This window comes from Monosiga brevicollis, genomic scaffold (genome assembly GCF_000002865.3).
Source record: "Monosiga brevicollis MX1 MONBRscaffold_15 genomic scaffold, whole genome shotgun sequence".
In the NCBI taxonomy this organism is placed as follows: Eukaryota; class Choanoflagellata; order Craspedida; family Salpingoecidae; genus Monosiga; species Monosiga brevicollis.
This window is the reverse complement of record NW_001865052.1, coordinates 729,249-741,228: the sequence shown is the minus strand read 5'-3', so window position 1 is coordinate 741,228 and position 11,980 is coordinate 729,249. Positions and strand designations below refer to the sequence as shown.

General features: G+C 55.0%; 5 protein-coding genes across 5 annotated transcripts; 3 read left to right on the top strand and 2 right to left on the bottom strand.

Annotated features, from left to right (window-relative positions):
* Nucleotides 1–996: 996 nt before the first annotated feature.
* Nucleotides 997–3,707, top strand: MONBRDRAFT_33047 (uncharacterized protein; the record flags this gene model as incomplete). Its single annotated transcript, XM_001747166.1, has 5 exons — nt 997–2,387; nt 2,516–2,717; nt 2,833–2,918; nt 3,090–3,191; nt 3,289–3,707. 5 exons carry the CDS (start codon nt 997–999, stop codon nt 3,611–3,613), a joined length of 2,106 nt encoding a protein of 701 aa, XP_001747218.1. The 3' UTR covers nt 3,614–3,707.
* Nucleotides 3,708–5,150: 1,443 nt separating this feature from the next.
* On the top strand, nt 5,151–5,465 carry MONBRDRAFT_26735 (uncharacterized protein; the record flags this gene model as incomplete). The annotated part of the gene is made up of 1 exon (XM_001747165.1): nt 5,151–5,465. One exon carries the CDS (start codon nt 5,151–5,153, stop codon nt 5,463–5,465), a length of 315 nt encoding a protein of 104 aa, XP_001747217.1.
* A 203-nt stretch (nt 5,466–5,668) lies between these two features.
* On the bottom strand, nt 5,669–7,802 carry MONBRDRAFT_33045 (uncharacterized protein; the record flags this gene model as incomplete). Its single annotated transcript, XM_001747036.1, has 9 exons — nt 5,669–5,734; nt 6,011–6,121; nt 6,204–6,247; nt 6,348–6,672; nt 6,761–6,938; nt 7,058–7,176; nt 7,251–7,394; nt 7,492–7,593; nt 7,680–7,802. 9 exons carry the CDS (start codon nt 7,800–7,802, stop codon nt 5,669–5,671), a joined length of 1,212 nt encoding a protein of 403 aa, XP_001747088.1.
* Nucleotides 7,803–8,761: 959 nt separating this feature from the next.
* Nucleotides 8,762–9,413, top strand: MONBRDRAFT_26733 (uncharacterized protein; the record flags this gene model as incomplete). Its single annotated transcript, XM_001747164.1, has 3 exons — nt 8,762–8,866; nt 8,942–9,061; nt 9,177–9,413. 3 exons carry the CDS (start codon nt 8,762–8,764, stop codon nt 9,411–9,413), a joined length of 462 nt encoding a protein of 153 aa, XP_001747216.1.
* Nucleotides 9,414–10,365: 952 nt separating this feature from the next.
* MONBRDRAFT_26732 (uncharacterized protein) lies at nt 10,366–11,821 on the bottom strand (the record flags this gene model as incomplete). The annotated part of the gene is made up of 6 exons (XM_001747035.1): nt 10,366–10,486; nt 10,677–10,846; nt 10,998–11,057; nt 11,128–11,216; nt 11,356–11,494; nt 11,588–11,821. The coding sequence occupies 6 exons, from the start codon at nt 11,819–11,821 to the stop codon at nt 10,366–10,368; spliced, it is 813 nt and encodes a 270-aa protein (XP_001747087.1).
* Nucleotides 11,822–11,980: the final 159 nt, after the last annotated feature.

Below are 11,980 nucleotides of genomic sequence, written 5' to 3'. Positions count from 1 at the left end.
TAAACAGACAGAGGTGGGCAAAAAATGGCAGGAAAGAAAAAGAAGAAAAGAAAGAAAACAAGAAAAGAAAGCGAAATGGTGTGTGTGTGTGTGTGTGTGTGTGTGTGTGTGTGTGTGTGTGTGTGTGTGTGCTGGTGATGTGTTGTTGTTTCCAGCAATGACAAAGACGCGACAACACGACGCCGCGTATCACCTCCTCACTTGCAACGTTACCGTCCTTCCTTTTTTCTTCTTTGTCGTCGTTGCTGTTTCGCATCGCGCCGCTTTGGGTAGTGGTGCGATTGAATCAGTGTGCTGAATCAGATACGGCAGCGCTGTAGAGGGGAAGGGACGTTGAGACGGCCGTGGTACACTAGGAACGCGTCTTCGTATACGCTGTTCGCAAAGAAGTGGATTCGATCCTTTTGCCTACACAGGCCACTGTTACGTTGGACATCCAAGCTGGTTTGTTTGTGTGTCGGGCGCAGTCGGTGGCGTGGTGGGTGAGGTTCTTCTCCCCTTCTTCCTCTCGTGGCTCTCAGCCATACTGTGACTTGATCCGGTCGCCGCCGTTGTTCATTCCACTCCTACGCTCAGCGCCGGTAGCGCCCCGAACAACCCTTCTTGCCCCTGGTGTTTGGCTGGCTCGTACCATAATAACAATCCTCGAGCTGCTTGAACCCTCCAGTTTTTCTCTCAACATCTCACGCCCGATGCTGTGGCATTGACTGCACCTCGTCTTCCCGAGCATTTGTTTGCTTTGCTGAACAAGCCTGCCCACCTTTGTATCACGTCTGCGAGCTCGCGCGCGCGCGCTCTCTCTCTCGCTCTCTCTGTGTGTATGTGTGTGCGACTTACACAATGACGCAGCCCTGGGTGGATCAGGACAAGCTCGTGAGCATTGCTCAGGACTTGGCTGGCGTGCCGTCAGAGTCGCCCAGCATCACGGAACGATGGCGCACAACTTACCTCTTGCCCAACTCCGAGTTTGAGCCCCAAGAGCGAAGAGCAGCTAAGATGGCGCGCAAGCATGCCATGCCTGTCGCTCTGCGCGGGCAGCTCTGGCTCCGCCTCAGTGGCGGCCATCGTCTGCTACAAAGCGACAAGCTTCTCTACGTCCGCGCCCACACCGGTTGCTTTGGCGTAGGGCCTCATGAGGCCATCCCGGATATCGATGAGAAGCCCGTTCCCCGCTTTGGCTGTCTCTCCAACGTTCATCGCCTGTGCCTGACCGATGAAGGAATCGTCGAGCTGAAGAGGGTCCTCTTCTGCCTGCGATATGAGCACTCCGAGGCCTTGTACTGCCCATTCTTGCCTGTGGTCGTGGCTGCTTGCCTACACTGGATGAATGCCGAGTCCGCGTTTGCCACGGCCATGGCTCTCTTGCGCGAACCCTCCCCCTTTCCCGAGACCCGCCTGGACACTTGGCTCATGCTCAATGCCTTTTCTGAGCTGGCTCGCAAATACGAGGAAGACGCCTACGATGCGCTCTGCCAGCAACTCGAGTGTCCATTCCCTCCTCCTTTGGACACCCACCATCCACTCTCCGGTGCTGCGCTGCTCTGGGTATCCAACCACCTCCCCTTTTGGAGCCTGATGCGACTCATTGACAATTTCATCGTCGAGGGCGAAAAGGTCTTTTACCGCTTCAATCTCGCCATCCTTCACTGCTGGTACGCTTCTTCACCTTACGTCCGCAAGCAGTTGGAAATGAACCCACGAACAGGCCGCCGAGGTACCGAACCCGTACCCATGCGTAGCTTTTCAAAGGCCATGCTCGCGGCGCAAAACTCGGACACCACGCTCATGGCGCCAAACAACGGCGATAAGACTCTGTCTGCAGCCCGCGAGCGATCCGTCTCCTTTGTCATGGGCTCGATTGAATCCGATGATGAGGAAGAGGACGCAGCAGCGGACGCAGGGTACAGCAACAGCGCCAGCGACGACGCCCACGCCCCACCCCGCACTTGCATCACCCTCGGGGGTGCGGAAGATGGTGAGGGCGAGTCGGAGAGCGGTGTAGACACGCAGGACGATGGGCATCGCTCCGACGAGTCAAGCACGGACATTGATGCCGAAGCAGATGGCATGCCGGCTGAACTGTGGACGTCGGCTACCACCCGCTCTGATCAGCTGGCTCTCTTGGCCATGAGCACCACCTCCCTCGCCAAACTCGAGGCCGAAGCCAAGGCCGCCGAAATGCGCCAAGCCTCGCATGGACGCGAGCCCCTCACTCGCATCAGATCCTATTCTGGTAGTGATCTCAGCCTTGCCCCCTTTCGCGATTCGACCCACCAATTTGTGGAGAGCACCGTCTATCAGGGTCAAGGCGGCCTTTACCTCCCGGCCACTGCCGCCCGCCTTGTGGGTTGTCCTGATCGCCTCGTCCAGCTGGCCTACTCTTACAAGTACGCTTTCTACTGCTCCAGACCCGCAACCAGGCCCATGTTGATGAAGCAACCGAGAAGAACGGGCCTCTTTTACACGATGATTTGCGGGGTCTTCCTCACACTCCTTGCAATGAATGGCACCATAGATTTAGCCGTGATCACATTGCGCGCAGTGACCGGAAGGGCTATCGCCTTGCGCGCGAAGCCATGATGGAGCACGGCGTGGCCCTTGGCGTGGAGGAGCCGCGGCCTACGTCGCGCAAGCGCCGCGGAGACACTTATGGCGCAATCAAGTTTAGTCCCATGCCTACTCTGGTTGGCACCTCAGACATCGCCTCAAAGGATGACGTACGATCCTCGAAGGCCATGCCCCTGCTGTTGGCTCAATTGCATGTGTCCCTGGCGCTTGTGGCGAGTGTGTCTGACCTGCACTCTGGTGTCTTGCACGGAACGTTGTTTTTAGTGGATGGAACTGTGGCGGGATATCCCGATTCGTTATCACATGAAGCGCTTGTATAAGCTTTTTGACACGAGCACCCATGGTTATAGGTGTGTTTTTTTCGTGGCGGCAGATGATTTGACGCCGCGTTAGGGACTTCCTTGCTGTCGGGTGTGCGAGGCGCCTGTTTTTTTTTTTTTTTTTTTTTTTTTTTTTTTTTTTTTTTTTTTTTCTGTCTTGCTCATCTGCAACGTTTCGCTGCGCGTGTTTGATGGCAACAGTCTGGCAACGTTCTATAGCCGCTGTAGCAACGAAGCTCCAACTTTGCTGATGGTTCGAACAGACCAAGGACATTCCTTTGGCGCCTTTTTGACGTTTGCCTGGTTGGTGATTCGACTGCACATTCTCCCACTGTGACGTGCTCCTTCATCGCTTGTTTGTCGCGGTCTCACTGTTGCGATCGTTCTTGCCTTGCCTTAGGTCCAGTCGCACTCGTACTGAGGGTTACTTTGGCAACGGCGAAACATTTGTGTTTTCCTTAAAGCCGTGCAAATGCTATGTATGGGCCGGGCTGACCAAGGATTATGAGGGAGACGAACCGCCCAGCCAGTTTATGCACGGCAGCATGAATCAACTGAGCATTGGCGGGGGACCGCGGGGTTCAGCCATCACTCTGGACGCAGCTTTCTCCAAGGGGTTTTCATTTCCATCACCCACCTATAATAACCCTTCTCTAGTGCCCAAGGGTGAGCAGTCGTTTAATATCTCTCGGCTGGAAGTATGGGCATTTCAAGAGAGTCATTAGAGCCCTTCTTCGGCGCTTTGCCCGGCAGTAGTGTATATGCCATGTTGTTGGTGGTGGGTGGTGTGGTATGAGGAGGAATTTACCGACACGAGTGAAAAAAGCAAAAAAAAAAAACCAAACAAACTCACATCTGATCTCAATTTTTTTGCGCAGCCGCTCCCACGTCTTGTGAGGGATGACACGCTGAAGGATAATCGAATAGCAGGAACAAATGACATTGAGTTGAGGTGAAGGCAGTGCCCATGTTTTTTTCTGACATGTGAAATCACACTCTGTGTGTGTGGGGGAACGTGCTGACATTTCGCGCCGGAACTCTTCGACTGCGACTCGTTGACAACGACTTTTCGGGTGACTGCTGTGGCGGCGGGCAGCAGTGGTGGTGGCAGCAGTGGCAGCTTGATGGGCGGGATACTGGAGAATACCTGACCCAATGGTGAGGGCGAGTCCAGGGGGCCGGTGGGAACCAGCGACACAACCAAATTAACGCCACTGCGGCGATAGTATTATAATTTCAAAGGGCCGTCATGGCGCGAATTTTCACTTCGTCGCGCAATCTCGCCAAGCCGCTGCTGTACATCTTTGGTCTCTTCATGTTGGTGGCAATCATGCACAGCGCATACTTGCGGTACAATCCCCAGCGGCGCCGTGAGCTGCGCTTTCCACCCTCCCCACCGGAGGCGGTGCCTCTTCCGCCGGTGGCCTTTCTTGAAGATCTATTTGCTCTTGTGGACTTTCTGGCCACCTCGGCAGACGACGTGACGGAGGATGGTGTCAAGGTGGCTTGCGTGGCCGCGAGCTACGCAGCAGGGTGGAGTGTGGTGGGAGCATCCGACTTTCGACTTGCTCGACTGTCCGGCTATTCTCTGGCTCTGATGCTATACACTACTTGCGATGCCGTCAGCGATCGCGCTGGTGACGCTGTGAGCCTGGCGCTCGGTCAGATGGCCGCCACCTTTGGGTCAGTTGAGGGCGGCCATTGTTCCCACGCCTGCTTGCCTTTACCCTCGGCCAGAGAAACTTGAATGCAGCTTGAATGCAGCATCGGTTGTTCGCCTCACTGTGATGAAAAGTGCCTTGATGTCCTTCATGGCGCTGTTTTGATGTGTGTGTGTGTGTGTGTGTGTGTGTGACCCTTTCCGGTTCGAGTTTCTCACTGACCCTGGCTGTGGCTTGTGCGTCTCGTTAGGGTGGAGACCTTCCCGTCAGAGCCACGCTACCTGCAGCCTGTTCATTTTATCGCCCGCTTTGCGGATGATGCAGTAGAGGACAGCTTCAAAATTCTCTGCCTCTGGTCACACAGGTATTGTTCGGTTGCTGGCGAACCATTGGCGAACCATTGTCAAAAGCCAAGCATGGCGCCGAATAGCTCACGCTGCTCCCATCTCACAGCTTGGTTGGTGACCTGCTGCGCCGAAACTTGCTGTCGGCTCATGGGCGCGAGGTACGGTGATGCAAGTGTGCTTTTTCGCAAAACAAACAAAAAACGAACAAACAAAAAAAAAAAAATACCAAGACATGCCTCCAGCACATTTGGTAGATGGACCTCACCCTCGGTCTGTGTTGGAGCGTGCAGCTCTTGGGCTCCTTGGTCGCGCTGGGGGTACCCGCTGCCAAGTACAACATGTGCAACCTTTATGGCGACTTTTTGGGTGATTGGACTCAATATCACTTGCAGGCCCTGATCGAGGCCTTGGAGGACGACGACAGCAACCCACACAAGCTGACCGCAGCCAAACGATCTCGGCTGCGCCGCCTGCGCGACCAGCTACACAATGGGGGCATCTCGCTTCCGCCTACCCCTGAACCCGCTGCGCGGGTCTTAGATACCGATGGCGGCGAGCCTGGCGTGTGAACTGCTCGCTCGTTTCTGTGCGGGTGCTGCTCGTCCGGTCCATTTCGCCCCAAGGTCACCAAGAGGGTTTTCGAGCTTAGCCATAGGAATTAACACTTGAATTTTGTCTTCAGATTGAAAGTGCAGAAGGATGCTTGGGCACCACGTTGCACCTACTCGCTTTGAGTACCTCACAGAGGGAGCATTGCGGCACCTGGGCCACATTAGTCGCATTGCGGCACCTGGGCCACACTAGTTGGTGTGTCCGGAGCCTGAGGGCGTGAGCCGACCTGATGCGGCATTTGCCAGCTCATGGGGTCAAGACCCAGGGGATGGGGTGCCCGGTGGTGCGGCCAGGAGGTAGCGCACAAGGGGCGCCAACAAGGCACCCCAAAGGAGCATAATGCGCACGCAGAGCAATAGCCACAGGCGGGCAATACGAGCGCCCAGCGTCATGGGGTTGGGCTGCCGATGATTCAGTGCCTGCCGCACCGAGTGTGAGGTTCTCGACTTTTGGGACCTGGATTTTGGCGTCAGAGCGTGTGCGAATGGAGGATGAAACGTACCGGGGGAAAATGCATGGCTTCGCGATAGACACAGAGTGTGCGCTGCATGACGTCCCGCCAACTGTAGTACGCTCGCACTCGATCATGGAAGGATGCCAGCGCCGGAGGGTTCTACGATCAAAACCAATTCCACGTTAGGAAACCGAAAAACACATTGATTCGAAGAGAGGCTGGGGTGCGTTGCCAGCCACACCTGCGTGAGTTGATCCAGGCCTTGCAGCGTGGCTTCCACCAAAGCTATACAAAAGGTTTCAATCGTAATGAACGGTGCACAGCGGAGGCAACTCCATTCAAGCAGGCATATTGACGGGAGGGGGCAAGGGGATGGGCAACAGACCTGCAGTCGTAGGCTCGGCTAGGATGAGCATGTCGGACGGCAGAATTTCAGGAATGCCTCCAACGTTGGTGCTGACAGCCAAGAGCCCGCAGCTGACGGCTTCCACTACGGCCATGCAAAACGCTTCTGTCTGGGAGCAATTGAGAAAGAGGTGTCCGCGGCGCAGCAGTGCGGCCACCTCTTGATGAGGCACCGAACCGAGGAGACGGACGCGGTCTTCAAGCTGATGGCGTTCGCGCATCTCCTCCAACTGCACGCGCAGCGGGCCATCACCACCAATCAAAACGGTCACGTCCAAACGAGCAGCCAAGACTTTGGGCAGGACCTGCGGCAGCAAGAAGCGGTAGATGCTGACTAAGGCCCCGATGCGTCCGCACCAAAGTTCAGCCGGGTGGCGCATCAAGCGAGCTTACCGTGGCCAAGAGACCCACACCCTTGCGCGGGTAGAGGCGGCTCACGACCACAATGACGGGGCCATTTTTCAAGGATGGGGGTTGACTGGCAGGGCGAAAGTGATCGGCCTCCACGGCGTTGGGAATGACCCAGATCCGTCGCGGATCCATCAGCGTGCGCAGGGCTAGGTTTTCCTTGCTGTGCAGTCAAGGTGCATCGACTGGTGAGAAGCCACGCTTGTTATATTGTGTGGTGTATACGAAGGATAAGTGGGAACCGTTGTTTATCAGCTTCTGGGTTGGGCGACGGCAACAGACCTGGCGTTGGAGACGGAGATGGCTTGGGCGGCACCACGTATGGTAATGTGTAGAAGGCCATTCAGCAGAAAGCTGTGCCAAGCCTCCAGATCAACGAGGCTGTGGTCGGTGTACACGTTCTACAACACGGAGCGGTTGCACATTCCGGTCAAGGTCGGCCCTCAAAGCGCACCATGGGGGGTGGAACACGCACCGGTAGGCCAAGGACTTGGGCTGTCAGCATGGCTTCGTGGCAGAGAGTCGAGAAGGCCGAGTGGCCATGGACAAGTTGGATGCGTTCATGCTCAAATACATAGCGAAGAAAGGGTGTAGCTTGAAACACAAAAGGTACCGTGTTCTGATGGGCAATGCCATGAACAGCGGCACGGTGGTGAATCGCGGTCGAGGCGGCGGCAGGTAACGGCGGGATCAACAAAATGGCCGTTCCACGCTACCTGGCCGGCAATGGTCCAGAGCGGAAGATAATACAGGATCACGCCGTTGGGCCACTGCCATCGACCGCGAAAGCCGGCGTAGCTGTGGGTGATGATGACAACCTGCGCGCAAATCCAGCATACACCAGATGAGCACCAGCACTCAAGGCAGGGTTGGGCGGCATGATGCCCACCCACGCTCCACGCACATGGTGTCCAGCTGAGCACAGTTGCTCCGAAAGCCGAATCAAGTGGCTCTCAATCCCGCCCAGATTAGGATGGCAGAAATCGCAGACGAGGGCCACCCGCCAAGTCTGCGGGCCGACCGCCATCTCCGGCGAACCGCAATAATCTGACATTCTGACATTCTGACAATCGAAGTTTAGGGCACGATTCTTACCGCTGTATCTGTATGATGAAGCTGAAGCGGAAAAGAAGAAGGGGGAAACGAAGAAGAAGACGAAGAAGGGAATGCAGAAGCAAAGACCTTAAAGTGCAAAGAAGGTCAAGGAAGATGGAGAAGAAGTGGAAGAAGCTGTAGCAAAAAAGTCTTGAAGACCATGGGATGGAATTGTCAGCACGGACCGGTGTGATGGCGGTGGAGCCGTTTTGCGAGTGTGGATGGTGATTGTGGCAGTTATTCAACAATTTAAACTTGATGGTGCTTGATGGGATCGTGCGGACGCGCATATGGGCGTCTAAAGGGTCGTCATGGTGTGGGCTTGGGGGCATGGGTCGGATCGAGGGGAGGTCGTGCAACCGCTGGGTTGCGAGCGAACATGCTGTGGACTGGAGCCATGCCATGATCAGAATCGGTGATGGTGAGCCGAACGAGCCATCATCGTTGCCAGTGTGGAGGTCGCTGGCCTCTTTTGCTTGATCGACTCCTATCTTCACTTCTTCATCCAACCGACGGGTGCCCCCTTTGGTAGTCCTTTGGTAAGCCTTGGTCTTCAAACCAGGACATGAGGGCCAGGCGGACACACGATTAACGTTGGCCATGTATGATTGTGCGCTGATGGTGATGAGGGCAGAAGGGTACCTCCCGCCCGACTTGGTCCACTGCTGCGTTCATGGCCAATCAACTAACATCCACCACCACGCCTCTGCTGGCAACCAGGTCAAATCGGAGGAGCCTTCCGGTAGCCACCTGTCTATATATGGGCTAGCTGCAGCGGGAAGTGGCATTTTACCACATCTCGAACAAAGTTCAAGTAGCTCAACAAGAAACGTTTACCAGAACTAGACCAGACCCTTTTTTTGCTATTGGAAAATCCTTTAGACCAGCACTATGGCGCAAGTTTCAAACTCCTCGACCATTGGCAACACATCGCACAACATCCGCGAGGACAAGTCCAGCCCCGCCGAGAACCTTTCACACCCCCCTGCACGCAAGGTAGGTTTGGCTCATGCAGCTCGTTACCCAAGCGTCACCAGTCTGGTTTGAACGCAGCTCACATTGCTTTTGTAGGTGGCCGGCCAACGTCATCCTGTGATTCATCACCATTACCATCCCGAGCCAGTGGATCATGATGCGCACGGCCCCGAGGCCATGCACGACCCATCCACGGGTAATCCTTCACAGGACCTGGTAAGTGTACACGTCGCGCCAGGCTTTGGCGTGCGCGGCCATTGAGCCCGCTACCTTCCTCGTCACAACAGTCGTGAATCCCTCCCTCAACTCACCTGTGACGCGTCATCGACAGAACCTGCGACAAGAGGCTATTAAGAAACAGTCTGACAAGCTGGAAAAGCTCAACAAGGAGGCCCCTCGTGCCCAGCTGAACCGACTCCGCCACGATCCCACGAATGCCGAGCATTCTGGCCAGCCCCACGCCCTCAAGTCGGAGAAGCTGCAGCGTGCTCAGATTGGCGGCAAGGGCGCGCCCATCATGGATCATCACCGTATGAACCACATGCACAAGCAGCGCACTGGCAAGTAAAGAGGAGCAGCTGTATGTTGATTCATCCCCGTTCATGTCTAATGTGATTATCGTCTCTTCTTTTTTGCTCTGATTGAGCCTGAAGGCTCTTGGACTCGAAAAGAGTGTTCCAAGTGTGAGAAACCATAGTTGTCACCAGATAAATTGAGAGCGCTTGCGCTGTAACTGTAACTTCATCTGATCATGCAGCCACCAGCTCTGCTGCACCGCTGCCATTTTCTGATTTTCAAAGTATTCAGGCACATTACGCACAGGAGCATTTCGGATGAGATCCAATTCCCAAGCAAACAAAATTCAGGGCCGACGAAGGCCAGGCACAACAATCCAAAGTACAGCAGGACAACATCACTACAATTGGGAACAATCAGATTGCAAAACACGCAGTGTTGAGGAATAAAGGACACGCCATAGAACAACAAGCAAGCCTGCATCGATCATGGAACAACGACGACAACCCCGTAAGAAGAAAAGGAGGAAAGGACAGAAAGAGAGAGAAAGAGAAAGAACAAAGGGAGAAAAAGAAAGGGAGAGGCTGGGAGAGGCGGGGAGATGTGTGTGTGTGTGTGTGTGTGTGTGTGTGTGTGTGTGTGTGTGTGTGTGTGTGTGTAAAATCGAGGCAATGCGAGCGCGTTGTCTTGTTCAAGAGTTAAAGGTCGAATTGTCCACGGTGCGATTCCGCCTGCTGAATTGTCGTGCGGACCCGCCGTAGATTCACCATGAGCCATTGGGGGGCAGTATTTTCACACAATGGGGAATGTTTCAGCGACAGCACGCTGGCACACGGGCAAGGCAGACATACGAGCGGGGGGCCGGGGGTAGGCTGGCCTGGGCTGCCATGTGGCCCATGCGCATCAACTCATCGCGGTACTTGTCGGTGTTTTGTTGAATCTAATGCAAAGCAACGTGGTTGCAACGAGGGCTGGTGTGAGCCAAGGCGGAACGGCAGCAAGGGTCAATGAGAACGTACAGACTCGGCCAGCGCCCTGTCGGCGTCTTGGCGCTCCGCCTTGATGCGGTCACCCTCCTTCATTCGCGTCTCAAGTTCAGCGCGCGCATTGGCAATGGCTTGGCTCCTACAAGTGGATATGTTTAAGAATAAGACGACAAACGAAAAAAGAAAAGTCCGCACAAAAGACAAGCGAGGCCCCCACTGCGCCGCTTGCAGTTTGGCAGGCTGAGTGAGAAAGACAGTCATGTAACTTGCCATTGTTTCATAACGCTATGCATGCGTGTGACTTCGCCAGCTTTGACGTCCCGACTCACGGTGCTGCGCACATGAACCTGAGCGTGATAAAAGGCATTTGACAGAGACGCAGGGTTAGCATGACGCGCACGAGGCTTTGGTGGCGGTGAAAATCAAAGCTCACCTGACTCTGAGCTTGATCGAGCTTGGCCTCGAGGAGGCCAATTTCGATGGCTGCAATCAAGAGATCCTGTCGAACAAAACAATCAGGATCAAGCAGTGTCATGCTGCTGAGGTTGCTTGTACGCAAGCTTTGGCTTCTCGCGATGGAGCTCAAAACTTGGGTGCCAGCAAGTCACGGAAATTTTTTTTAAAAAAAAATAGTAGGTCAACAGGTGTACCTCAAGTTTCCGGACTTCGTGGACATCGGCGGCCTCCATGAGCACACCATAAGAAGGTGCCTATGATATGCGCATGTGAGCGGGTTGAGGAAGGCGTTGTAGGTGCACATGGATTCGAGCTCAATCTCACCTTCTGGGCGCTGCAGAGTGTGACGATCGAGAGCAGCTGGAGTTTGCGTCGCTGGGCCTCATTGATAGCTGGTAGCTTAGCCTGTGCCGCTGTGCAAATTGTCCAGGCAAGGGCAGCAGTCAGCACAGGGCATGGCGCAGGGGCAGGGGGAAAGCGGGCAGGGGGCACGGTGAGGCACGGGTGTGTGACCAAGCAGCACAGCAAACGAGTTTCAGAGTTGTGACAGACCGGTGTAGTCGGCGAGCGTGCCGTAGGCAAAAATTTCGAGCAGTTGTAGGTGGGATGCATGCTCACTCTCGCGCAAAGCTTGGAACTGGGGTAGATCCAGCACCTCTTGAAACACATAGACGTCTGGCGCACTCGTCACCTAAACCCAAACGCCAATGAATGCACGCAAGCCACCTCTTCTGCAAATGCAATAACCAGGGCAGAGCATGGACAAGCTTGAATGCAAATCCACCTGCTCAATAAAGCCCGGTCCAGCCGCCCCCCGCACATCCTTTGCCGCCAACAGATACCGCTCCAGTCCACTGGCCGCCGCCATTGTCCCTGGTTTCCTCTGTCCGTGTTCAAGCAACCGAGAGAGAGAGACTGAGAGAGATGAGAGAGAGAGAGAGAGAGAGAGAGAGGCAAAGTGAGAGAAACCTGTCTGGACAAGTTTGTTTTGTTTCTCCCGCCAAAAGCATTGAAGCATTTGTCGACAGAACACAAAAAGGAGAAGAAGAATAAAAAACGGTTTTTGTTTCCCATTGTGTCTTTGCTTCAAAAGGCCGCGGTTGACGGCAGCGGGCGCGCGAGTGCAGGCGGCGCACGGCACAAAATGAGCGGCAATAGCGGTAACAAATGCAGGCGC